This window comes from Pseudorasbora parva, chromosome 13, assembly GCF_024679245.1.
Source record: "Pseudorasbora parva isolate DD20220531a chromosome 13, ASM2467924v1, whole genome shotgun sequence".
In the NCBI taxonomy this organism is placed as follows: domain Eukaryota; kingdom Metazoa; phylum Chordata; class Actinopteri; order Cypriniformes; family Gobionidae; genus Pseudorasbora; species Pseudorasbora parva.
In genome coordinates this window covers 4159323-4185089 of record NC_090184.1, presented here as the reverse complement: position 1 = coordinate 4185089, position 25767 = coordinate 4159323, and the positions used below count along the sequence as shown (strand labels likewise).

Genomic DNA, 25767 nt, shown 5'->3' with positions numbered 1-25767 from the left:
TTCTGCTCATCAGCTGTGGGCCACTATTACCTAAAACTGTCTATTAATGCAGATTGTCTGTTGTGCTTAGTACTTTGAGTAAAGATGAAGGATGGAGCAAGATTTTACAAACGTTGATGTTACATCGGTTATTGAACAAAACATGCACTGTTATTGATACAGTTCTCTCTCTCTCCAATAACTGCATTAATAACTGCATTTGACTGCTATCAGTGCCTCCGTTAGGAGAAATAAAATTTGTTTTGGTATTAGTTGTGGGATCACAAGAGCGTTTTATAGACAAAACCTGACAAATGTCTTAAAACACACTCACCTAAAGGATTATTAGAAATACCTGTTCAATTTCTCATTAATGCAATTATCTAATCAACCAATCACATGGTAGCTGCTTCAATGCATTTAGTGGTGTGGTCCTGGTCAAGACAATCTCCTGAACTGAATGTCAGAATGGTAAAGAAAGGTGATTTAAGCAATTTTGCCCGTGGCATGGTTGTTGGTGCCAGAAGGGCCGGTCTGAGTATTTCACAATCTGCTCAGTTACTGGGATTTTCACACACAACCATTTCTTGGGTTTACAAAGAATGGTGTGAAAAGGGAAGAACATCCAGTATGCGGCAGTCCTGTGGGAGAAAATGAGTCTCGATTTCTGTTGAGACATTCAGATGGTAGAGTCAGAATTTGGAGTAAACAAAATGAGAGCATGGATCCATCATGCCTTGTTACCACTGTGCAGGCGGGTGGTGGTGGTGGTGTAATGGTGTGGGTGATGTTTTCTTGGCACACTTTAGGCCCCTCAGTGCCAATTGGGCATCGTTTAAATGCCACGGCCTACCTGAGCACTGTCCATGTCCATCCCTTTATGACCACCATGTACCCATCCTCTGATGGCTACTTCTAGCAGGATAATGCACCATGTCACAAAGCTCAAATAATTTCAAATTGGTTTCTTGAGTTGAACATGACAATGAGTTGACTGTACTAAAATGGCCCCCACAGTCACCAGATCTCAACCCAATAGATAATCTTTGGGATGTGGTGGAACGGGAGCTTCGTGCCCTGGATGTGCATCCCACAAATCTCCATCAACTGCAAGATGCTATCCTATCAATGTGGGCCAACATTTCTAAAGAATGCTTTCAGCAGCTTGTTGAATCAATGCCACGTAGAATTAAGGCAGTTCTGAAGGCGAAAGGGGGTCAAACACAGTATTAGTATGGTGTTCCTAATAATCCTTTAGGTGTGTGTACATCATCTGAAAAATGTTTTGATGTGTGGTAACCCTAGTATAAGCAGAACAATTGCCGCTGAATTGTTAGAAAAATGCGTTTCACATCTAGAATTATTCTAATTCTTTGTGTCGTTATTTTTCTAATAATTCAGTATTTATTCCTTACATAAGCAGTGCTTCATGCATCAGTGTGACAATAGACCTTATTTGCCGGAAAAATGTTGTCCAAGGTTCACTAATGTGATCATGCTTTAATGTGCAATTCTGAAATTGCTAAATTATCATTTACGCCTGCATTTTGTTTCACAGTTTGTGTACTGCATGCATTGCACTATCAGTCCCATCAGCTTTTGTCATAGTGGAACTCCATGATTAGTCACTCAGTTTCTGAGGTTTCCTAATGTGTGTTTGAGTACATACACCACATTTATTTTCACAGGCTGATAAAGTTTTCAGCTCTTACTACCAATCTAACTGCCTGACACATTGCTAAATCAGTTAATGACCAAGGTACTTTTTAATGACAGGTGTCAGTGCTGTGAAGTCTCTGTCTAGAGACACTCATTTGAGATGCGTTACTGGAATAAAGTTTGACTGATGCAATAATGGCATTTTTTGCATGACTCTTTTTAGACTACAAGGTCAAACTTTCCACTCCCTGATGCAATTCACACAAAGAAACAAGACCCTCTTTGACCAAGGCTAAAATTATATACAGACATACAGTTTTGTCAAACATCGGTTTTACTGACCACACGTCGCACACTTATTAAAAAGACAAACAGTTTAGCACCTTCGAGTGAGTGGAAACTGAAGGGTGAGAGAACAAAGCTTTGCAGACACAGGTTTGGGCAGAAAGCTATAGGCGGAGGATGGACCCCCGTTCTCATTGTGGTCATAACGGTCACTGCTGAAGCCCTCATAGTTTCCACTGAGCAAGAGCAAGAGGCGAATGCATGACCTGCTTCTCAACTTCCTCATTGGGTGCAGAAGCCTTGGGCAGTTGGCATACTTGCACAATATATCAACAAGATAATGCTATCGGCAGCATGAATGAGAGATGGGGGCGATAGACCAGCGACAGGCTGGAGGTTTGTTAATGTGAGGAGATACATACCGCATCATATCCTCCAAGTGTCTCCACAGCTTTGTAGATTTTCCACAGGTTGACTGGAAGAAGAAAAAAAACACATAACACACAATGTTAAAAATAGAACAAAATTGTTATTTTAAACAACAATTTCAACAAACATTCAGTGAAGGGAGGTGCTTTTTATTATCTATTAATCTTATATGAGATATGAAACCCTGTTACCAAATCCTGGAACTCTGCTAAATACAGTTTAAAACTTTGTTTGGAAGAAAAGATTTTGTAAGAATTACGAGGTTCAACTTTATTTTACAGTGTCCTTGCTACACGTTACATGTAGTTACTATAGCAAAAACTATAAATTATGCACAATCACATGCAAGTAACCCTCAACCAAACCCTAATCCTCTCCGCTTGTTAAGTCGTGACGTAAGGAACGCCGTTTCTGGGTCCAAGCCTCAACTCGTTTCACTTGAGAAAGCCATCGACGCCCGTTTATAAGCGTTATTTTTTCACATTAAACTTTGTGGTCACAGCGCTACAGATATTAATATTAATATCACTGTCTGGCCATCTGGAATTTTGGTATGGAGAAAAAGTTTATGATTATAACTTTTTTTGTAGTATTACACCACATTGTGTGTGTATATTAGCACTGTTTGTAGTTTTTCTTGTGGTATGAGAGTGAGCGTTTGGACCAGGAAGCGCTGCTGCGTGACGTCAGACCTAACAACTGGATAGAAAGTACATGTACAGTGTAACCCTTTATTTTAAGGTGGTGCAGTTACACGTTACATGCACTTACTATATTAGTAACAGTAAATGATGTACGCATGATTACGAGTAACTAACCCTAACTCTATAGTACGTACAGTACATGTTAATTAATATTACTCAATACTTACTTGAGTAAGTACAATGTAACAACGTCACCTTAAAAATAAAGGGTTAGACTTTATTTTAACCCAGGTGAAAAATACGTACTATTAAATGCATTAAACATGTACTTGAGTATGTTTTTAATACAATACAAATATATTCTCATTTATTTTTAATACATTTAATAGTATTTATTTTTCACCTGGGAAGGTGTCTTTGTTACACTGTAATTATACATTTAAGTACTGAGGAACTATATATACTTAGGGAAGGGTTAGGGTTTGGTTGAGGGTCGGTTGCATGTAATTATGCATGATTTATATTTTTTGATATAGTAACTACATGTAACGTTTAACAAGGACACTGTAAAATAAAGTGTAACCCACTTTATTTTAAGTTGATGTAGTTACATGTTACTACATGTACTTACTATACTAAATCATGCATAATTACATATACAACTAACCCTCAACCAAACCCTAACCCTTCCCTAAGTATATATAGTTCCTCAGTACTTAAATGTATAATTACAGTGTAACTGCGCCACCTTAAAATAAAGTGTAACCCTTTTTTTAAGGTGACTTTGTGACTTTAAGTACAGTTGTTTCATTGTACTTACTCAAGTAACATGTATTGTACGTACTATAGAGTTACGGTTAGGGCTAGTTACTCCTAATTATGCGTGCATCATTTACTGTTACTACAATAGTAAGTGCATGTAACGTGTAACTGCGCCACCTTAAGAGTTACACTTTTTATTTTAAGGTGTCATTGTTACAGTGTAATTATATATTTAAGTACTGAGTAATAATAATTAACAACATGTACTTACTATAAGGTTAGGGTTTGGTTGAGCGTTAGTTGCATGTAATTATGCATTATTTACCGTTATTATTATGGTATGTACATGTAATATATGTAACTAAGACACTAAAATAAAGTGTAATGAGATTATATGCAAGATGTGGGACTAAATTATAACTAATATTTTCAATAGCTGGAAACAGTTCAGAAGGTCAAGTCAAATTTAAGATGTTGTGTATTTTAGAGAATTTATCAAGCAGTTCTCACAACAAAAATCATGTCATTTGAGTCTCTAATGCTTAAAAATGTCCTGACACACTGCACTCGTGGAAAGCGACAGATGCAGTGTGTGTGTATATGTGCGGTGTGTTTGCAGGTGTGTTCTGCTCTGAAAAAATATGCTAAATGTTAATAATAAGATGTTATATAGTTAAAAAAAGTTTGTGATGACAAAATGTTTTGTGAGGTGAATTATGACTACTGAGAGCATCAACCCATTTAGAAAGTAAATTCTCAGCCATTTTGAATATTGTCGGGCCTAAGCAGTTCTTGATAATATAAAAAAATGAGGGCTACCGATATTTATTCATATTTGAAAGTTGATATTGATATACTTGCCGATAAATACAAATCCAATTTTTGATATAACTTTTGAGAGTCTGATTACAAAAACAAAAGTCTCTCCATTAAAAGCCATGTCCCAAGCACACAATTATGATGATGTTCTCATTATGATTTTATGTATCCGATATGACAGACTTGTTGCACTGAACCATATTTTCACCCTATTTCAAGAGATTCCAATCATATTTCAAGCATTTTAAATCCATCATGGCGAACAGTTCTCATCTGAAGTGTCTCGGCTGAAGGAAATAATACATTATTTATATTAGCTTTAATAAATATCGGACACATTTTCTTAATCGGGCCGATGACATTAAAAATGAACAAATATTGGCCGATACCGCTATAGTGGCGGATATATGGTGCATCTCTTGAAAAATGCATGTACATTTATTCAATTATATTTGTATGATTGTAAGAGTTAAGCGTTGAGGTTTTGGATAAGGGTCACCATATGATGTTTAATGCCCAAAGTAAAAAGCAGCTGAAAACCACTGATTTAAATGATATTATATTCACACTCACTCTGTTTAAAGCCAAGGTGGGGAATTCTCTCTATCGGCGTGCCTCTTTCCTTCATAAAACAGTAGAGATTGCTCACAAATGTCCTCTCTTCACTCTCCGATTGGTCGGTTCTGGAAGCCTCCTCACTGCTATTGGTGGATGCCAAGCTCTCCATCTCTCCGCTGGTCTAGTGGAGAAATGATGTATGGTTAAAACAAAAGACACAAAATCACTAAAGGTGTCCAAAAAATATATCTTTTGCTTGAAGAAAATGCAGAATATGTTAGGAATATTAGGCCTGTTATATGAGTTAGAACATTAGCTGTGTTTCTATCCAAAGTTGGAGATTTAACTTTGGACTATTACATTAAACATTTGAGTCGAAGAGAATAAAATCGTCACTTCCTGATTAACTAATGTGGCTCTTTTTTGCATATAATAAATGACATTATTATATAAATGCAATAAGTCACGCAGTCATGTTATCTTGTGTTCAGAGGCAGAGGCGTTCTCTACCAAAATATAATACCAAAATATTTCAGATGTTGTGCAACCCATCATGCAAGTCACATTTAATTTAATATGCACAAACAATTTGTTCAGTTAATGTGTTTCCGTCGTAGTTTATGCAAGTTCTCACTGGACACAAAATTGTATCCGCCTCAATTAAGCCACATTTTTTGCATTTATTATGCACATCGTTTCCATCAAGCATTTTTATGCAATATCCCAAAATGTGCATTAAAAAAGGTGGATGGAAACAGCTATTTTCATGACAGTTACTGTATATAAAAGGCCTTTTTTCAAGATTGATGCATTTCAATTAATAGTAAAATTCCATTGAATTGAATAATCCTTACATTAAAACATGAAAAAAATTGTTATAAAACATTTTGTATAAATTGTAATGGAAAAAGGGAATGGAGCATTTAGTTTATGTGATTCATATTCATAAATTTGACCAAAGTATTTTAATTTTAAGTATTTTAAGTATTTTAAGTTTAAGATTTCTACAAAAAGTATAATTAATGTCTTAATTTGTAATTATGTAAAGATTATTTAATTCAATTTGATGGAATTTTTTGTATTAATTGAAATGCATAAATCTTGAAAAACATTTCTTTTTGTCCTTTTTTATTTATTTTTATTTATGTATGCATTTTATTTATTACCAATCACAGTATTTATGAAGACTGATTTAAATACAAAGTAGTTATTTTCGAGAAATACAAATTTAATAAGAATCACCACTACTACTACTAATAATAATAATAATATAATTACAAAATAGATAAAACTTTCAGAAACATCAGAATAGTGAAAAGGTTAAATGTCTCAAAGACGAGTTTTTGTGAGATTCACCGAAGTTGGGAATTTTTCCATTTCACATAACTGTCAATTTCTGTCTAGTTCAGGAGTTCCCAACATAAGAGTTCAATAACCAATAAATATACAGTATTGATGTGCACTGTACACGATATAGGCAAGATATGAATATATGTGGGAGAGTTTGTGTCATTTACAGGAAGCGGCGTAATTGTGCTACGAACAACCTTTGAATTTCACTTTCACACAAACACCGGTAGCCTGATAAACCTTCTGACTGATTCATTCTGTCAAAGCCCATGCAAAATTGCAGGTGATATGGGTGTTCATGCAACTGCGTTCTGAGACCAGTCATATTCAGAGTGTGAGACTGAAAACACAACAGCTTTGGCTTTCACCACCACTTTCAATAAGTAACCAGACATCCTGTTTGAAGGGAAACCGAACCACTGCTGGGGTTTTCACAAAGGAGAGCTGCACTAGTGCTGTTCTCCACGCTATGATAAAGACACGACGAGTGCTGCAAACATGAGAAACATGAGAGAGAGAGAGAGAGAGAGAGAGAGAGAGAGAGAGAGAGAGAGAGAGAGAGAGCGAGAGAGAGGCAATGGGCGGGAGTTAGTGATTGCAGCTAGTCCACAAACACACCGTATGAATCTTAGAAGAAAAGGTTCTATCGCCGCTACGTTTTTGGAACGCCTAAAATGTTTACTGCAAAAAAATGCTTTCCTTCTATTTTTATCTTGTTTCTAGTCCAAACATCAAAAAATTCTTAAAACAAGAAGTATTTACGAGACAAGCAAAGGACACAAAAGTGGACACAGACAATTAAGACATAGCGCTGCATGTTATATTACTCTGAGAACTACACACACTAGAGGGGAACGTAACCAGCGACAGGAAATATAACATATAAAACTGACATTGGGATATTTGACCAAATTTTTACTGCAGATGTAGGCATACTGAGACATACTGAGTGTCAGGATCCCAAAACTGACCCATTCTTTCGGCTGAAGCTTCACGTCTTATTGCCTGTGTCAACTGTTATCTCCTTAAAGGGGTCATATAATGGTACATGCACTTTTACAAGCTGATTGTATGTAAATGTGTGTTGGCAGTGCCTGTATCCATCAAGTGTTTTTTTTCCCCCTGCCTCACATCGAGCCGTTCGGCCGTGTGACGTCACACGACCCGACACCCCTCCCACGACTGTTGATTGACAAGCAGTTTCATCTCAGACCCGCCCTGAGCGAGCTCTGTCAGTCTGCCATTGTGAATACGCTGGAGCAGAATGGCGTTTAAGCGATTGTAGTGTTCTGATCTTGGGTGTAATAATGAACACAGCAGTCATTCTGATGTTCCTATATCCAAACCGCTGAGTTTTGTTTTCGTCGATGCTTTTATGTCTGCGCGGACCGTGAAGCATTTCTCCCCAGTGAGTAGTTTGAAACGCGTACACGTTTCACGATGAATGCGGCTAAAGTTGGTAAGTTACATTACCGCATGCTTTCTATGTATGACGTTCTCAATATAATTCATAATCGCACGTTTATAATGAACAACGCGTTATGGTTGTGTTATTACAAACTGTGTACGCCGGTTTTAAAGTTAACGTGGACGTGGTAACTAACATAAGCTTAATTATGTAGATGGTTTATAAATAACTCGTTATTCGTGTAAATAAATAAATCGTGTTGTAACAGTTATTCCACTGCATTGATAACGTTAAACATCACTGACAAGCCGACATTTACAGAAAAAACGTTTTTATTGGCATTAGCTGTAACATCAATCTGTCAATCAACTAATGTAAACATCAGTAAACACAGCATTCATCGCTAACATTACCCTGCCTGTTCATAAAGACAGATCAGTGACATTACATTAACCAACCATTCAGAAGCATCCTGTTTAGCCTTAATTGTTGAATTTCGTTGAAGCTGTCGTCTTGTCCCGTTGTCAGACTGCGGTTCATATTGCTAAAGTTGCACAGATCTCCTCAGAGACTCGCGTGGCCATTCTTTCGGCTCTACTGTTGTCAACGGTGACACTCTGTGTGTGTGTGTGTGTGTGTGTGTGTGTGTGTGTGTGTGTGTGTGTGTGTGTGTGTGTGTGTGTGTGTGAGAGTGAAACCCCCCAGGGAACAGAGGGGCGGAGTGAGCAAAGGTCATTAGCATTTAAAGCCGTATGCACGAGAACGGCTTTCTGAAAACAGAGCTGTTTTTGACCAGGTAAAATGTTTTCTTACAATACTAATGAGAATTTTTTATTAAATGTATATTACAAAGTTTTCATTTAGACACTAAATAATCATATTAACTTGTACAAAAATGCCATTATATGACCCCTTTAAATGCTCGTTTTTTTGGGGTCGACAGCTTATAAAAACGTAGTTATGTGTTTTTTAACTTGTTTGCTGCACACCTTGTCACATATCATCTTTTAGAAATTGAAAAGGAGGTGCCCTCACGCAATACAAAGTCAATGGAGAGCGTTGTATTGTTTTCCCCCCGGGGTGGGCGTGGCCTAAATACGCTCTATTACCCCTCGCAGCCCCCTCTGTGGGTGCAAATAATCACTACACCATTGCCATTTGTGCTTTTTCGCAGTGTATTTGTGGCACTTCAACACCTTATAAACCATATCGATGTTCTTGCATAACAAGGAAGGAACACGCCTTGATGAAACAGGGAAGTAAGTGAATGTTATCTAAAGAAAAACTGCATATTCACCCTGTGTGGCAAAGTAGCTGATCAGGCTAAAGTGGAAGTGCTAGCAGCTAACGCACAGGCACACAGGACAATAACCCACAGTGAGGGCAGGCCGCAAGTGAGAAATGAAAGAGTGAAGGCATGCAGAAACGAACGCCAGCCGTCACATATCGCCCACTCAGGGACAATACATGTGACTTATAGCTCTATGGTAAACTCCAGAAAATCAGTTCATGTGAGTTAAATACTTCAGAAACTGCATAGCTGGTATATACATTGCGGCTTGATGCATATGGAAAAAAGCGATGTTAGGATTTTCCTGAATTTAATTTTTATGTAAGTTGGCCAATAAAAGAGTTAATTAACATGGAGAAGTCTCTTACAGATGTAGTACACAGTAAAAAATGATTTAGAAAAAAAGTTACCTGGTTGCCTTAAAATTTTGAGTTCATTGAAATTAAAATTGAGTTAATACAATGAACATTTTTTGAGATTCGACAACCTTTATTAAAATATTATTAAAATATTTTGTAAGCATATTGGGTAATTGTGTGTCTTTTATTTGTGATGACGCAGTGAAACATGCCAAATTGTGCTATTTTCATGATTTATTAAATTAAATTATTGTATTTTATGTGGTTCAGATACAATAATATTTTGAGTTTCTATTTATTAAACAAATTTCCTTCATTGTATCAACTCAAATTTTTAATTTCAATAAACTCAAAATTTTAAGGCAACCAGGCTACTTACTTTTTTAAGTTAAACCATCAAAAAACAACCTTTTTTTTTTTTTTTTTACAGTGTGTTAGTTAAATACTTCAGAAACTGCATAGCTGGTATATACATATACGAACCTGCTGGCGTTCGTTTCTTGATGCATATGGAAAACAGGATGTTAGGATTTTACTGAATTTTATTTTTATGTAAGTTGGCCAATAAAAGAGTTAATTAACATGGAGAAGTCTCTTACAGATGTAGTACACGGTAAAAAAAATGGTAATTTTACTAAACTTTGACGCTTGGCTAATCTTACACACAGAGAAAAGGGGTGTCAAAATTGTACCTTTAGCGGTACAACAACTTGTCGCTGGAGCAGTAAAGGACATCTTTGTATCTTTTTTACCACAAAAAGGTACATACACTGTAATTGAAAATTTGAGTTGATAAAATGAAGGAAATTGGTTTAATAAATAGAAACTCAAAATATTATTGTATCTGAACCACATAAAAAATTTGATAAATCATGAAAATAGCACAATTTGGCATGTTTTACTGCGTCATCACAAATAAAACACACACAATTACCCAATATGCTTACAAAATCTTTTAATAATATTTTAATTCTCTGTGTGTAGGGTTTGAAATGCACGTTATTTTGATAATCCACTTCAGACATTCTACTCACTATTATAAACTTTGCAAATATATGTCAATTAACTGTCATTAGAGTATTAGTAGGGTTAGTAGAATAAGTTGCAGTTGCAAAGTTACTTATGGTCAGTGTTGCGGAAGATCAAAATGAAGTGTCAGCAGATATTACGCAAGCAGTCTACTAATATTATAATGACCAAAAACAGTATTGGTTTGAGTTCATTGTAAAATCCAAGTAGGTAGACTTACTTTTTTTAAAAAGCATGTAAACTGATTGCCTTAAAAAACAGCTAAAGTGAAATAGGAATAGTATGTTGTGCTAACAAATGCTTAGTTAGTATAGTTCACTTACACAAGAGTTCTAGTGACTAAAAAAGAACAGTAGAACGTACTTGATAATTTAATTTTAACTAAAATGTAATTGCCATTTTTGTGTTTAGCAATATTTATCACTTTATCAATTGGAAGATAATTACACTAATATAGAGGAAGTTCCAAGTGCCCGAACAAAGGGAACACTGATCACCATAATGGTGACTTCCAACAAAAACATTTTAGGAAAATCTAAATTAATTATTTAAGTCAGCTAATGTGATGATCTTTCAAATGTTCAGTTGTATTGACAATTCACATTCAAGATGATTCAATCAGAGAATGAAAACCGAGAAAGATAACTGCAGAAGTGGAAATGAGTGAAAAGTCTATTGACCTGCCTCAAAAACTCAAACCAATCATTAATCTAAACTTTACTAGATTCGTAACCTTTTAACTTTTTCAATTAATCTTAACTTTACTAGGTTACTAGACTTTACCAATTGAGTTAAGATTAAGTAAAGTTAACTAAAATATGTTAGATAGAATCACTGTTGGAATTTAATTAAACAGATTAGTTCAGTCAAATGAACTTTTATGTGTTCAGAGTAATTAAAATGTATGATTACAAAATAAAAATCTGCAAGTTCTGCTTACTTAAACTTTAAATTTACTTTGTTTTTGGTTTGCCAACTTAATAGGGTTTACAGTGATGCCCAGTTTCTGTTAAATTTAAGTTTGTCCAAATTAAAAGAAACAAGTTAAACAAAAAAAACGTTCAGATTACTTAAAATGTGTCAGTTTTGAGAACTCAAAAGAAAAAGTTCATTTGTTTGAACTAATTTGTTTAACTTGAGTTGGGTCTACTCAAACGTATTATTTATTATGAGCATTGGCACGGATCATCTTAAACCAGCTAAAACATTTTAAGCAGGATTAATGTTTATGGAAAAAAAAAATGGAAACGGCATTCGGTTAAATCACATTCACACTCAAATGTTTTAAGTTCAGAGCAATTAAAACATATGATCACAACAAAAAAATAAAGTTCTGCTTACTTAAACTTTAAAATTTCTCAACTTACATTTTAGTTATTTTTTGGGGGGTTTACAGTGCAGCCCAGTTTCGGTTAAATTTAAGTTTGTCTAAATTAAAAGAAACAAATTAAACAATGAAACAGTTCAGATTACTCAAAAGAAAAAGAACGTTTTAAATGCTAGTTCATAATTTGTTTAATTTGAGTTGGCTCTACTCAAACCAATTAATTATTTTGAACGTTAGGGTTTACAGCGTGGGTGCAGATCATCTTAAACCAGCTAAAACTTTTCAGTAGGGATTAACTGTTTATGGAAACAATTTTTGGGTTAAATCACATTCACACGGCAAATTCATAACAGCTTGAGAAGAGAAATTCCCCAGTGACTATATGCACCGCACACAGAAAGCTTTGGATTTCCATTTGATGACTTTGGTGGTTGAACTGTTGCGTTTGCTGCTAAAGCAATGTTCAGTCAGTGAGTTTCACACTGAATAGAGTTCCTCAGAGAGGGTAACTCCTTCCCAGAATAAGGCCTACAATGACTAATATTGAGCATATAGAGCTTTATTCTAACCTCTGACTAATATAGAAGAAAAGAAGGCCCCTTTTCAGCGTCCTGAAATGAGTAAACAGGCCTCAGTGTAAATCTCTCTCATGTAAAGGGAATAATATCATATATGTAGGCCCAAAAGCTGGGGCAATCTAAATGAGTCTGATTCATTCTTTCCCCCGCTTTGGCCGTGAATCCAGCAGAGAAGACACACTGACACATGCTTTTGCTATAGGTAGGGCTGAGCTCCAGTCTGTCCTGATTTGAGTCATCTTCACTGAAATTTCATATACAGATTTATCTGATTGCCATCTACCCAAACACTTCCTGTTATATTGACAACACTGATGATAGGCAGCTTCGAGGAATGGCGTGTTAATAAAAGTTCTTGGAATAAATGTTTAAATATCTTTCAATCAAGACAAATACGTTAATGAGATGATTTCAAAAATGCTTTGTGTGTGTGTGTGTGTGTGTGTGTGTGTGTGTGTGTGTGTGTGTGTGTGTGTGTGTGTGTGTGTGTGTGTGTGTGTGTGTGTGTGTGTGCCAAATAATGGTTCACATTCTACACTCAGACACTTTGAAGTATTTTAAAGTGTAAATAGTTGTTAGATTCCATTTATACTGGCACTATTTGCACCTGAGTTGATTGTAGTATATTATAAAACCATATGCAGTAATATCATCATATTCAGTGTATTTGATTACATTTATGAATGGATGATGATGAGCTGATATGTATGGAAGCTTGTTTCCGCCATGGAATAAAACAATGTAAAAGATAAATGCAACTTCTTATCTCACAATTCTGACTTTATATCTCACAATTCTGACTTTATATCTCTCAATTCTGACTTCATATCACTCAATTCTGACTTTATATCACACTATACTGACTTTATATCACTCAATTCTGACTTTATATCACTCAATTCTGACTTTATATCACTCAATTCTGACTTCATATCACACTATACTGACTTTATATCACTCAATTCTGACTTTATATCTCTCAATTCTGACTTTATATCACACAATTCTGACTTTATATCACTCAATTCTGAATTTATAGCTCTCAATTCTGGCTTTATATCTCTCAATTCTGACTTTATATCTCTCAATTCTGACTTTGTCACACAATTCTGACTTTATATCACTCAATTCTGACTTTATATCACTCAATTCTGAATTTATAGCTCTCAATTCTGGCTTTATATCTCTCAATTCTGACTTTGTCACACAATTCTGACTTTATATCACTCAATTCTGAATTTATAGCTCTCAATTCTGACTTTATATCTCTCAATTCTGACTTTGTCACACAATTCTGACTTTATATCACTCAATTCTGACTTCATATCACACTATTCTGACTTTATAGCTCTCAATTCTGGCTTTATATCTCTCAATTCTGACTTTATATCTCTCAATTCTGACTTTGTCACACAATTCTGACTTCATATCACTCAATTCTGACTTTATATCACACTATTCTGACTTTATATCACACTATTCTGACTTTATATCACTCAATTCTGACTTTATATCACACTATTCTGACTTTATATCACTCAATTCTGACTTTATATCACACAATTCTGACTTTATATCTCTCAATCCTGACTTTATATCACATTTAATTCTGACTTTATATCACATTTAATTCTGACTTCATATCACTCAATTCTGACTTTATATCACACAATTCTGACTTTATATCACTCAATTCTGACTTTATATCTCTCAATTCTGACTTCATATCACTCAATTCTGACTTTATATCACACAATTCTGACTTTATATCACTCAATTCTGACTTTATATCTCTCAATTCTGACTTCATATCACTCAATTCTGACTTTATATAACTCAATTCTGACTTTATATCACTCAATTCTGACTTTATATCACACAATTCTGACTTTATATCACTCAATTCTGACTTTATATCACATTTAATTCTGACTTTATATCACTCAATTCTGACTTTATATCACACAATTCTGACTTTATATCACTCAATTCTGACTTTATATCACTCAATTCTGACTTCATATCTCTCAATTCTGACTTTATATCACTCAATTCTGACTTTATATCACTCAATTCTGACTTTATATCACACAATTCTGACTTTATATCACTCAATTCTGACTTTATATAACTCAATTCTGACTTTATATCACTCAATTCTGACTTTATATCTCACTATTCTGACTTTATATCACTCAATTCTGACTTCATATCACACAATTCTGACTTTATATCACTCAATTCTGACTTTATATCACATTTAATTCTGACTTTATATCACTCAATTCTGACTTTATATCACTCAATTCTGACTTTATATCACACAATTCTGACTTTATATCACTCAATTCTGACTTTATATAACTCAATTCTGACTTTATATCACTCAATTCTGACTTTATATCTCACTATTCTGACTTTATATCACTCAATTCTGACTTTATATCACTCAATTCTGACTTTATATCACATTTAAATCTGACTTTATATCACTCAATTCTGACTTTATATCACTCAATTCTGACTTTATATCACTCAATTCTGACTTTATATCACTCAATTCTGACTTTATATCACTCAATTCTGACTTTATATCTCACTATTCTGACTTTATATCACTCAATTCTGACTTTATATCACTCAATTCTGACTTTATATCACATTTAAATCTGACTTTATATCACTCAATTCTGACTTTATATCACTCAATTCTGACTTTATATCACTCAATTCTGACTTTATATAACTAAATTCTGACTTTATATCACTCAATTCTGACTTTATATAACTCAATTCTGACTTTATATCACTCAATTCTGACTTTATATCACTCAATTCTGACTTTATATCACACAATTCTGACTTTATATCTCATAATTCTGACTTTATATCACTCAATTCTGACTTTATATCACACAATTCTGACTTTATATCTCATAATTCTGACTTTATATCACTCAATTCTGACTTTATATCACACAATTCTGACTTTATATCACTCAATTCTGACTTTATATCACATTTAAATCTGACTTTATATCACTCAATTCTGACTTTATATCACTCAATTCTGACTTTATATCTCTCAATTCTGACTTTATATCTCACAATTCTGACTTTATATCACTCAATTCTGACTTTATATAACTCAATTCTGACTTTATATCACTCAATTCTGACTTTATATCTCACAATTCTGACTTTATATCAGTCAATTCTGACTTTATATAACTCAATTCTGACTTCATATCACTCAATTCTGACTTTATATCTCACAATTCTGACTTTATATAACTCAATTCTGACTTTATATCACACAATTCTGACTTTATATCACTCAATTCTGACTTTATATAACTCAATTCTGACTTCTTATCACTCAATTCTGACTTTATATCTCACAATTCTGACTTTATATAACTCAATTCTGACTTTATATCACACAATTCTGACTTTATATCACTCAATTCTGACTTTATATCACATTTAAATCTGACTTTATATCACTCAATTCTGACTTTATATCTCTCAATTCTGACTTTATATCTCACAATTCTGACTTTATATCACTCAATTCTGACTTTATATAACTCAATTCTGACTTTATATCTCACAATTCTGACTTCATATCACACAATTCTGACTTTATATCACTCAATTCTGACTTTATATCACTCAATTCTGACTTTATATCTCACAATTCTGACTTCATATCACTCAATTCTGACTTTATATCACACAATTCTGACTTTATATCTCACAATTCTGACTTCATATCACTCAATTCTGACTTTATATCACACAATTCTGACTTTATATCACTCAATTCTGACTTTATATCACATTTAAATCTGACTTTATATCACTCAATTCTGACTTTATATCACTCAATTCTGACTTTATATCTCTCAATTCTGACTTTATATCACACAATTCTGACTTTATATCACTCAATTCTGACTTTATATAACTCAATTCTGACTTTATATCACTCAATTCTGACTTTATATCACACAATTCTGACTTTATATCACTCAATTCTGACTTTATATCACATTTAAATCTGACTTTATATCACTCAATTCTGACTTTATATCTCTCAATTCTGACTTTATATCTCTCAATTCTGACTTTATATCACTCAATTCTGACTTCATATCACTCAATTCTGACTTTATATCACACAATTCTGACTTTATATCACACAATTCTGACTTTATATCACACTATTCTGACTTCATATCACTCAATTCTGACTTTATATCTCACAATTCTGACTTTATATCACACAATTCTGACTTTATATCACACAATTCTGACTTTATATCTCACAATTCTGACTTTATATCACTCAATTCTGACTTTATATCTCACAATTCTGACTTTATATCACACAATTCTGACTTTATATCACACAATTCTGACTTTATATCACACTATTCTGACTTCATATCACACAATTCTGACTTTATATCACACTATTCTGACTTCATATCACTCAATTCTGACTTTATATAACTCAATTCTGACTTTATATCTCACAATTCTGACTTCATATCACACTATTCTGACTTCATATCACTCAATTCTGACTTTATATAACTCAATTCTGACTTTCTATCTCACAATTCTGACTTCATATCACACAATTCTGACTTCATATCACACAATTCTGACTTTATATCACTCAATTCTGACTTTCTATCTCACAATTCTGACTTCATATCACACAATTCTGACTTCATATCACACTATTCTGACTTCATATCACTCAATTCTGACTTTATATAACTCAATTCTGACTTTATATCTCACAATTCTGACTTTATATCACTCAATTCTGACTTTATATCACACAATTCTGACTTTATATCACTCAATTCTGACTTTATATCACTCAATTCTGACTTTATATCTCACAATTCTGACTTTATATCACTCAATTCTGACTTCATATCACTCAATTCTGACTTTATATCACTCAATTCTGACTTTATATCACACAATTCTGACTTTATATCACACTATTCTGACTTCATATCACTCAATTCTGACTTTATATCACTCAATTCTGACTTCATATCACTCAATTCTGACTTTATATAACTCAATTCTGACTTTATATCTCACAATTCTGACTTCATATCACACAATTCTGACTTTATATCACACTATTCTGACTTCATATCACTCAATTCTGACTTTATATCTCACAATTCTGACTTTATATCTCACAATTCTGACTTTATATCACTCAATTCTGACTTCATATCACTCAATTCTGACTTTATATAACTCAATTCTGACTTTATATCTCACAATTCTGACTTCATATCACACAATTCTGACTTTATATCACTCAATTCTGACTTTATATCACTCAATTCTGACTTTATATCACTCAATTCTGACTTTATATCACTCAATTCTGACTTTATATCACTCAATTCTGACTTTATATCACTCAATTCTGACTTTATATAACTCAATTCTGACTTTATATCTCACAATTCTGACTTCATATCACTCAATTCTGACTTTATATCACTCAATTCTGACTTTATATAACTCAATTCTGACTTTATATCACACAATTCTGACTTTATATCACTGAAATTCTGACTTTATATCACTCAATTCTGACTTTATATCACTCAATTCTGACTTTATATCACTCAATTCTGACTATTCAGATATTTCTAATTCAGATAATTCTGACAGATATTTTTTAAACTCGATATGGATTTGGACATATCATATATATCGATATATTGTTTATATTTAATTCTGATTCCGCCACTTTGCTTGTTTGCCTTCTCTGTGCTGCGCTTGCGCGCCTCCCGCCTCTTGCTTTTGTTCCCCCTCGCCTCGCGTGTCGTCTCATTGAACACGGCGGCGTTCGCAACCAGGTGAGGATTAGTTATCATGTTGACAAGTGCGTGCGTTGTTCAAGACTCAGTTTAAAGACCATGATTTTCCTTCTAACACAACTGCTTGCTAAAATTCATAAAGAAATATTAATGTTCATCATAGTTCAAATTGCAAGTTTCACCCACAGTCATGCGATTGACACTATTGGTGCGAGACGCGGTCACAATCATGTCAGTTTATGATTTGTGTCTAACTGATCGCATGGTTTTCGGTTAAAATGTCAAAATGATCGCATATCATTTGAAAACATTTAAAAATGATTGCAATATCATAATTATTATTATTTTGTCAGCTTTATCATGGGATTATGATGAATAGGTCTATTCATGTTTTAACCAAGAGGGAAAAACGAGACATCCCAGGTGTCTGAGACGCAGTGCTCTTCTGTAAGTTGTACTGTATCATATAGCCTACCTTCTGACGTTCATATTTCGTTCTGTAACTGGAAAAGAAGTTGAATATCGCCTCATGTGTACATGATCCGCATGATGAGGCGCTCAGTCACGCTTTAGCAAAGAGTCTACTATTTGAATTTTGATACAAATTTAACAGGAAGTGGTGTTATGACAAAATCAGTTCATTAATATCTCAGTCATGCCCCCATCTTTCTGCAGAATGTACTGTTTACTTTAAGTGTAAAAAAGTTCTTTGATTCATCTTTTAAAAGCATGAAATGAATGAAAAGTAGGCAATATGTATTATTTATTTTCTTTTACAGTTAAATTATTATTATTTATGTAATCAGGGAGTTTTTTTTATTTAAATGCCTCAAAAGCACTTTGTTCCTTCATGAACTGACTACCTCTTTGCACTTCAATAAAAAAAAGAATTTGTGGTATATGGCATATTTGTTTTTGCTGTTTTTTTTAGGGGGTTATTTTTCCTGTAAAGATATCGAGATATATATCGTATATCGAGATATAGCAAAATATATCGAGATATATTTTTTGCTCCATATCGCCCAGCTATGACGTAAGGTTGAAGCCCACAGAAGTTTTCAGCTCTGAAACGTACAGGATATTCTTATATTACCATGAACTTTTATATATCAAAAGCTCAAAGAAACGTTGATTTCTCAATGCATCACCCCTTTAAATAAACCAATAAGACCAATATCTTCCCCACAAAAACAAAACTTTGCCCCCCCCAATGTTTAAGACACAACCTTGCATTAACCACAGATGTAATGCAAATCAAAAATTGAAACATGCTCTCATTAAACAATTGCTATGCAACAAAAACACAAGATCACTCGTTCAATTTAATACAGTCATATCAAGACCACAACAGGGAAGAGCTGAGCTCTTAGACGCTACCATCAGGTTTCAAACAGGAAGGGTTTGTGTGTGTGTGTGTGGCCCCGTCCCTCTCGCACTGTGGCTAAAAGTAGCGCAGAGCCCACTGTGAGAGACTTTCTGTGAGATGCAGCTCTTAAATTTCCATCTCATTCAAATTTCGGAAAAGTGCGTGGGTAAAGTCTGCCGTGGCAATAACACTCTCAGAATGAGAGTTTATACACACACTGAAGAAGACGCAGTGGCATGGCCAGCGCTCGCCACCAAAACCACATGGCTTTCAACTTCTGACGCCACCATGGAAATATGATGCATCTTTGCACCAGCATTCAAACACTGTTTTCAATTACCAGAAGTGTGTGTGAGTGTGTGTGAGAGAGAGAGAGAGAGAGAGAGAGAGAGAGAGAGAGAGAGAGAGAGAGAGAGAGAGAGAGAGAGAGAGAGAGAGAAAAAATCATTGTTTATGTGCGTATCTGTGTGTGTAGCATAAAAGATATGACTACACGTCATGTAACACTCAAAACCGTCTTATTGACTGACGTACTGCAGAAATGAAGAACCGAAAAATGTTACCGAGAAAAAGGCTGTCGAGTCAACACATGTCAATATACTGGGACTCTGATTTTTCCCGTACACAACAGATATTAACAAATATATAATTTCCTGCAAAATGAAAGTCAAATGGACAATCAAGTCAGATGTCATGTGACTAACCACTGTTCCTGACATCAGCATTCTCTGTAACCGAAATATTGCGATAATACCAGAAATCAATTTGGCAACAGTCATTAGATCGAAAGGGGAAGTGAGATGTTATTTTTACAAGCGAATTTGCACTTCAGCAACATCAGAAGGAGCAGTTATGTGACATTTACATAAACAACATACACATTCAAATTCATGTGTACAGTTAGGTTTTTTGGGAGATTATCCATAGTCGTGAGTAAGTGGGATAGTACGAGAGTTATCAGTCACTGACTAAACCAAACCATATCCTTTGAGCTCTTTGGTGGAACAAAAGCAGAAATGTTGCGTAGCTTTTGCATACAACCACAATAAAAATAGTGCATTCGACTGAAGTCATATGATAGCCTCAACCAAGAAATGCTCTCAGAAAAGAAGGCTTTGTGAGTCAAATGAGAGGTTTTTGTTCGTACCTGGTTTGGTGGATTCAGCTGCTTTTTGTTTTCAGAGTCTTCTAGCTCTGCTTCTCCAACATCGACCTCTCCTCGAGGGTCCAGCACTAAAACAAAGCCCAGCGTACTAATTACACACACGTGAACGAGTAAATAAGGCCACGATCTCTGTGATTGAACCGTTCTGTGTTCAGTGAACCGTATAAAGGTTTATAAATTTTAACCCAGAGTTGTTTCCCAGAAAAACCACACAGAAGCAAAGGTGAATTCTCAACATGCTGTGGAAAGCATTGGGGTAACTTTAAGATTACTCAAACATGGATAGTTTTAACTCAAAATGATCATCATTACAAACCTGAATGACTGCGGGACACAAAAGAAAAAAATGACTATACAATGAGAGTACATGAAAGCCAGAGCTGTGTTGGACCCTATGGGCTGAAACATTCTTCTAACCGTGTTACTGAACTCTTGTTTAAATACTTTTATGCACTGTAAAAAATTATTGTTGGTTTTTGTGGGTTTAACTTAAAAAAGTAAGTAACCTGGTTGCCTTAAAATTTTGAGTTTATTGAAATTAAAAATTTGAATTGATACAATGAAGGACATTAGTTTAATAAATAGAAACCCAAAATATTATTGTATCTGAACCACATAAAAAATGTGATAAATCATGAAAATAGCACAATTTGGCAAGTTTCACTGCGTCATCACAAATAAAACACAATTACCCAATATGCTTACAAAATCATTTAATAATATTTTAATAAAGGTTGTCGAATCTCAAAAAATGTTCATTGTATTAACTCAAAAATGTAATTTCAATGAACTCAAAATTTTAAGGCAACCAGGTAACTTTTTTCTAAATATTTTTTTACAGTGTGGGATTTATTAATATTTTTAATATTAACCTTTATTTTTATATTTTCAGTTTTCATTTTAGTTTAAGTTTTAGTAATTCTAGTACTTTAAGTTATTTATTTCAGTTAACTTTTCTAATTTTCTAGTTTTAAGTTTTTTTTATATTTAGTATTCTAAAAGTTATATATATTTTTTATATTTATAGCTTCAATAAACTGATATTTCAATATTAGTTTCAGTTTAATTTCAGTAAGCTGCCAAGGTAATATAAAAAATATATTTTTTATATGCTATATTTAAAAAAAAAAAAAAATATATATATATATATATATATATATATATATATATATATATATATATATATATATATATATATATATATATATATATACATTGCATAAATTATTTAATTAATTTTAATTTCAGTTTTAGTTTTAGTAATAAGTTATTTATTTCAGTTATCTGCCAAGATACCATTTCTAAATTTCAAATGTTTTATTTACATATATATGTATATAACATTTTATATTTATATTTGAATGATTTTTTTATTTACAATTATAGCAATTCATTATTATTTCGGTTATAATTTGAGTAATTTTACTACTTTAACTTAAACTAATTTTCAGTTAGTTGCCAATGGAACATTTATTTTCTAGTTTAAAGTTTTTTATGTAATATTTTTATTTTTTATCATTTTTTATATTTCTAGATAGCTTTAATTATTTTATTTTGAGTAATTTTAGTACTTAATCTTTTTTATTTCAGTTAGTTGCCAAGATAAAATTTCCATTTAAAAAAAAAATCTAATATTTCTATGATTAAGTTTTATATTCATATAATATAAGTCTTTATTTCAGTAATAGGATGAGTAATTAAACTGATTTATGTCAATTAGCTTCCAAGGCATCATTTCTACATATTCTTTTATGTTTTTCATCCAATATTTATGTTATTTCACCTTTTAATGTAAAACAGACGAAACGATTTTTAACATTTTACTTAAAAACAACAGCACTGTCTTCAAAATATCTTCTTTTGCACACAGAAGAAAGAAAGTCCTACAGGTTTGAGATGACGTGGGCGAGTAAAAGATGACAAAACTAACACTTTAAGACCAACTTAAACATCCCTCACCTCAATCCCGTGAATCCCAATGACATTACATATCAAAATAAGCAGCAGATTTAGCACGAACAGAGCAGCGCTCTCTGTTTACAGCACGTCTGCTTTAGAAAACCCAGTTTTGCATCTAAAGTGTTGAATTAAATGGGTGTGTGAGAGAGAAAGAAAGAGAGAGAACGTTCTAATATGAAACCACATGATTACAACACTACTTCCTGTCTGTATGCATAAACCACAGCTGTGATACTTGCTCGAATATTTTAAAAAAAAACTTTGTGTGCAGTCTAACAAAACTGACACTATATATAGTGTCAGTATATATACCCTGCATACATTCACAGTCATGTGTGTATTGCACACTGCCGTTTTAATTGATTTTAAATGCTTGTAAGAGCTATTTCTTAAGGCACAATATCATCGCACTGACCAAATTTCAGGTCAAATCGCATATGAGCGTGCGTATCGAGCCATCTCAGGCATTTCAGCTCAACGTAACCATCAGGCACCTGACAGCATCTTCTTTATAAACCACACAAACACTGAATTATAGGTTGATTTTGGGCAGCCTCAAAGTCTCCACTTCCCTTTCTCAAGCCTCCTCACCACTCTCTACACTCGTATCTCTGTCTGTGACATCCAGCAACGCTTCGCTTTCGAGATCAGACGCTTCCTGTGCCAGGGCACTCAACAGCCTTCTGTTATTTGACTTCCCCTTCTGAGCCACAGTGCAGAAAGATTGTGACAAGTGACTGATATTATCACTGGTGCGATAGCAACTTCTGCATTGTTTCTGGGAGGATGGGGTACGATAGCACCCGACTTCATTATTTAACCGGGTCGATATAAAGCCAGGAGACTTTAAGATTAAACTGCGGCTTTCTTTCTGATGTGCTCACCATGAATCTGTCAAATCCCGGATTGACGATTGCAATCTCAAAAAACAAAGTGATAACGGCATCATAATATCACAAAGGAGTCGTGACGCCATTAAAAGACGCAGAACAGTTATTATCAACACAGAAAGTTGGATGAATGTTGTTATCTGGCTCATTCTCATCAGATGAGGGGTTTTACGCTTCAACAGCGATGTGTTGCTATTTCTCTAAACCACTTCCTCAAAGAGCAAAACTTGTTATGGTTACTCATATATAGTCCTTATTACTGTCAACCAAATTACTAAAATGACAGAAATAGCTATGGCGAGCCACTTACCACTCTTGAAAAAAAAAAACTCTAATTTTACTAGAATCATTTTTTTGTGTATGACTAGTATCAGTTTCACTAACTATTCTCACTGGTAAAAAAAATAATCAGTTTTTCTACTTGAAAAATGTCCTGTTTAATAATTGTGTTACTCGCTGTTTATTCATAACTGTAAAATTATTTTCATGATGTTATCAAAACTTTTTTTTTTCTGTTGTCAAATCAACTTAGATAATTCATTTGCTTCAGATAACATCTTATTTTGAGTTTCTGTTGCATTACTGCAATTTTTTTATTTTAATGAACTCAAAATGATAAGGCTTTTTCAGATTATGTACTTTTTTTAAGTTAAACCAACAATTATTTATGTACAGTGCGGTTTCTGGGTGAAAACTGTTCATATCGTTGTATTGTTACATTATTGTATAATAATGTAAATAATTGCATAATCTTAGGTTTACTTTAAGATTTTGAATTTAACTAGCCTATAGTAGCTATTCTGACTAGTCATTTATATGACAAGTAAAAAACAAAAACAATTATAACAAATGAGACAAAAAAAATTAACTGAAAATATTCACTATTTATTACTTATTTCTAATGTAAAAAGTGCTAGTAACAAAAATGGCATGTGTATTTATATATATATATATATATATATATATATATATATATATATATATATATATATATATATATATATATATGTTACTTTTAAGCCAGTAGATATAGTAATTCAAATTCCCGTCATTTCAAATATTAAAATACATTACCATGTAGCTATAACAAGCACTGACAACTTATATGGCTTATTGTGTAGCTAAAATCTTAAGGCATTAAATCGAAACCTTTCTAAAAGCGGAGTCTGATTTGTTTTAAAGAAATCTGTCAAGTCTAGAAAACACAGACATCCTCATTCAAACTCATTAAAAAGCAATACAATACAAGTATTATATGAAACCGTAATCCTGTTAATATTAGCTACACATTAAGAAGTTATCGCGCATTGATAGTAACATCTGCTAGTAATATAAATGCTTACCCATCTTCGAAAAGCGTTGTTTGAGGCGCGAGTGTTGATGTCTGTCCGTCTTGTTTAACAGTAATTGACAGCTCAGTCCTCAGCACGCGCCTCGACATCATGAGCTCGCGCTCTCTGCCTCTCATTGGACACACAGTCACTTCCTCACTCAGGAACTCTGGGACTCGGAGTTTTCTTTAACAATGTTTACATTTTCTTTTAAAGGCAGACTATGTAAGATTTTTGGATTGAAACATCCAAAAACCCCTATAACAGTATTATATAGCCTATTTTGTTGACTTGTGTACTTACATTATCCCACATGTTTTAAAGAATGTCTAAATCCAGAGAAATAATAAATTTTAACCAGAACAGGGACTGTGTCTGTGCAAAATCCAAAATATGTAAAATGTGTACCTTGAATGCAATGTAAGTCGCTTTGGATAAAAGTGTCTGCCAAATGCATAAATGTAAAACCTATCAATGACATCATACCCGCGTTGCCAACACCAAAGACGTGCTATGATGCAATTGGTCATACGAGGCATAAGACATACGAGAGCCAATGGGAGACCAACTGGGAAAGCCAGGTAGCTGCTGGTAGAGGTGTTAGTGAGGCCAGCAGGGGGCGCTCACTCTGTGGTCTGTGTGGGTCCTAACCAAGCCTGCAGTCTCCCTCTCAGACACTGAAGCTTTCGCGCCTTGATCGCCCCCCGGT

General features: G+C 33.8%; 1 protein-coding gene across 1 annotated transcript in view; it reads right to left on the bottom strand.

Moving 5' to 3' along the window:
• The window catches only part of arid5a (AT-rich interactive domain 5A), a 31949-nt gene extending 6769 nt beyond the window's left edge, over positions 1–25180 (bottom strand). Inside the window, exons 1-4 of the mRNA XM_067412980.1 lie at positions 25071–25180; positions 20861–20946; positions 5151–5316; positions 2346–2398 (exon numbers count right to left, since the gene is read on the bottom strand). Coding sequence (XP_067269081.1) covers positions 2346–2398; positions 5151–5316; positions 20861–20946; positions 25071–25074 — 309 coding nt within the window. The 5' untranslated portion in view covers positions 25075–25180. The remainder of the gene's footprint in view (positions 1–2345; positions 2399–5150; positions 5317–20860; positions 20947–25070) is intronic.
• Between the last annotated feature and the right edge of the window lie 587 nt (positions 25181–25767).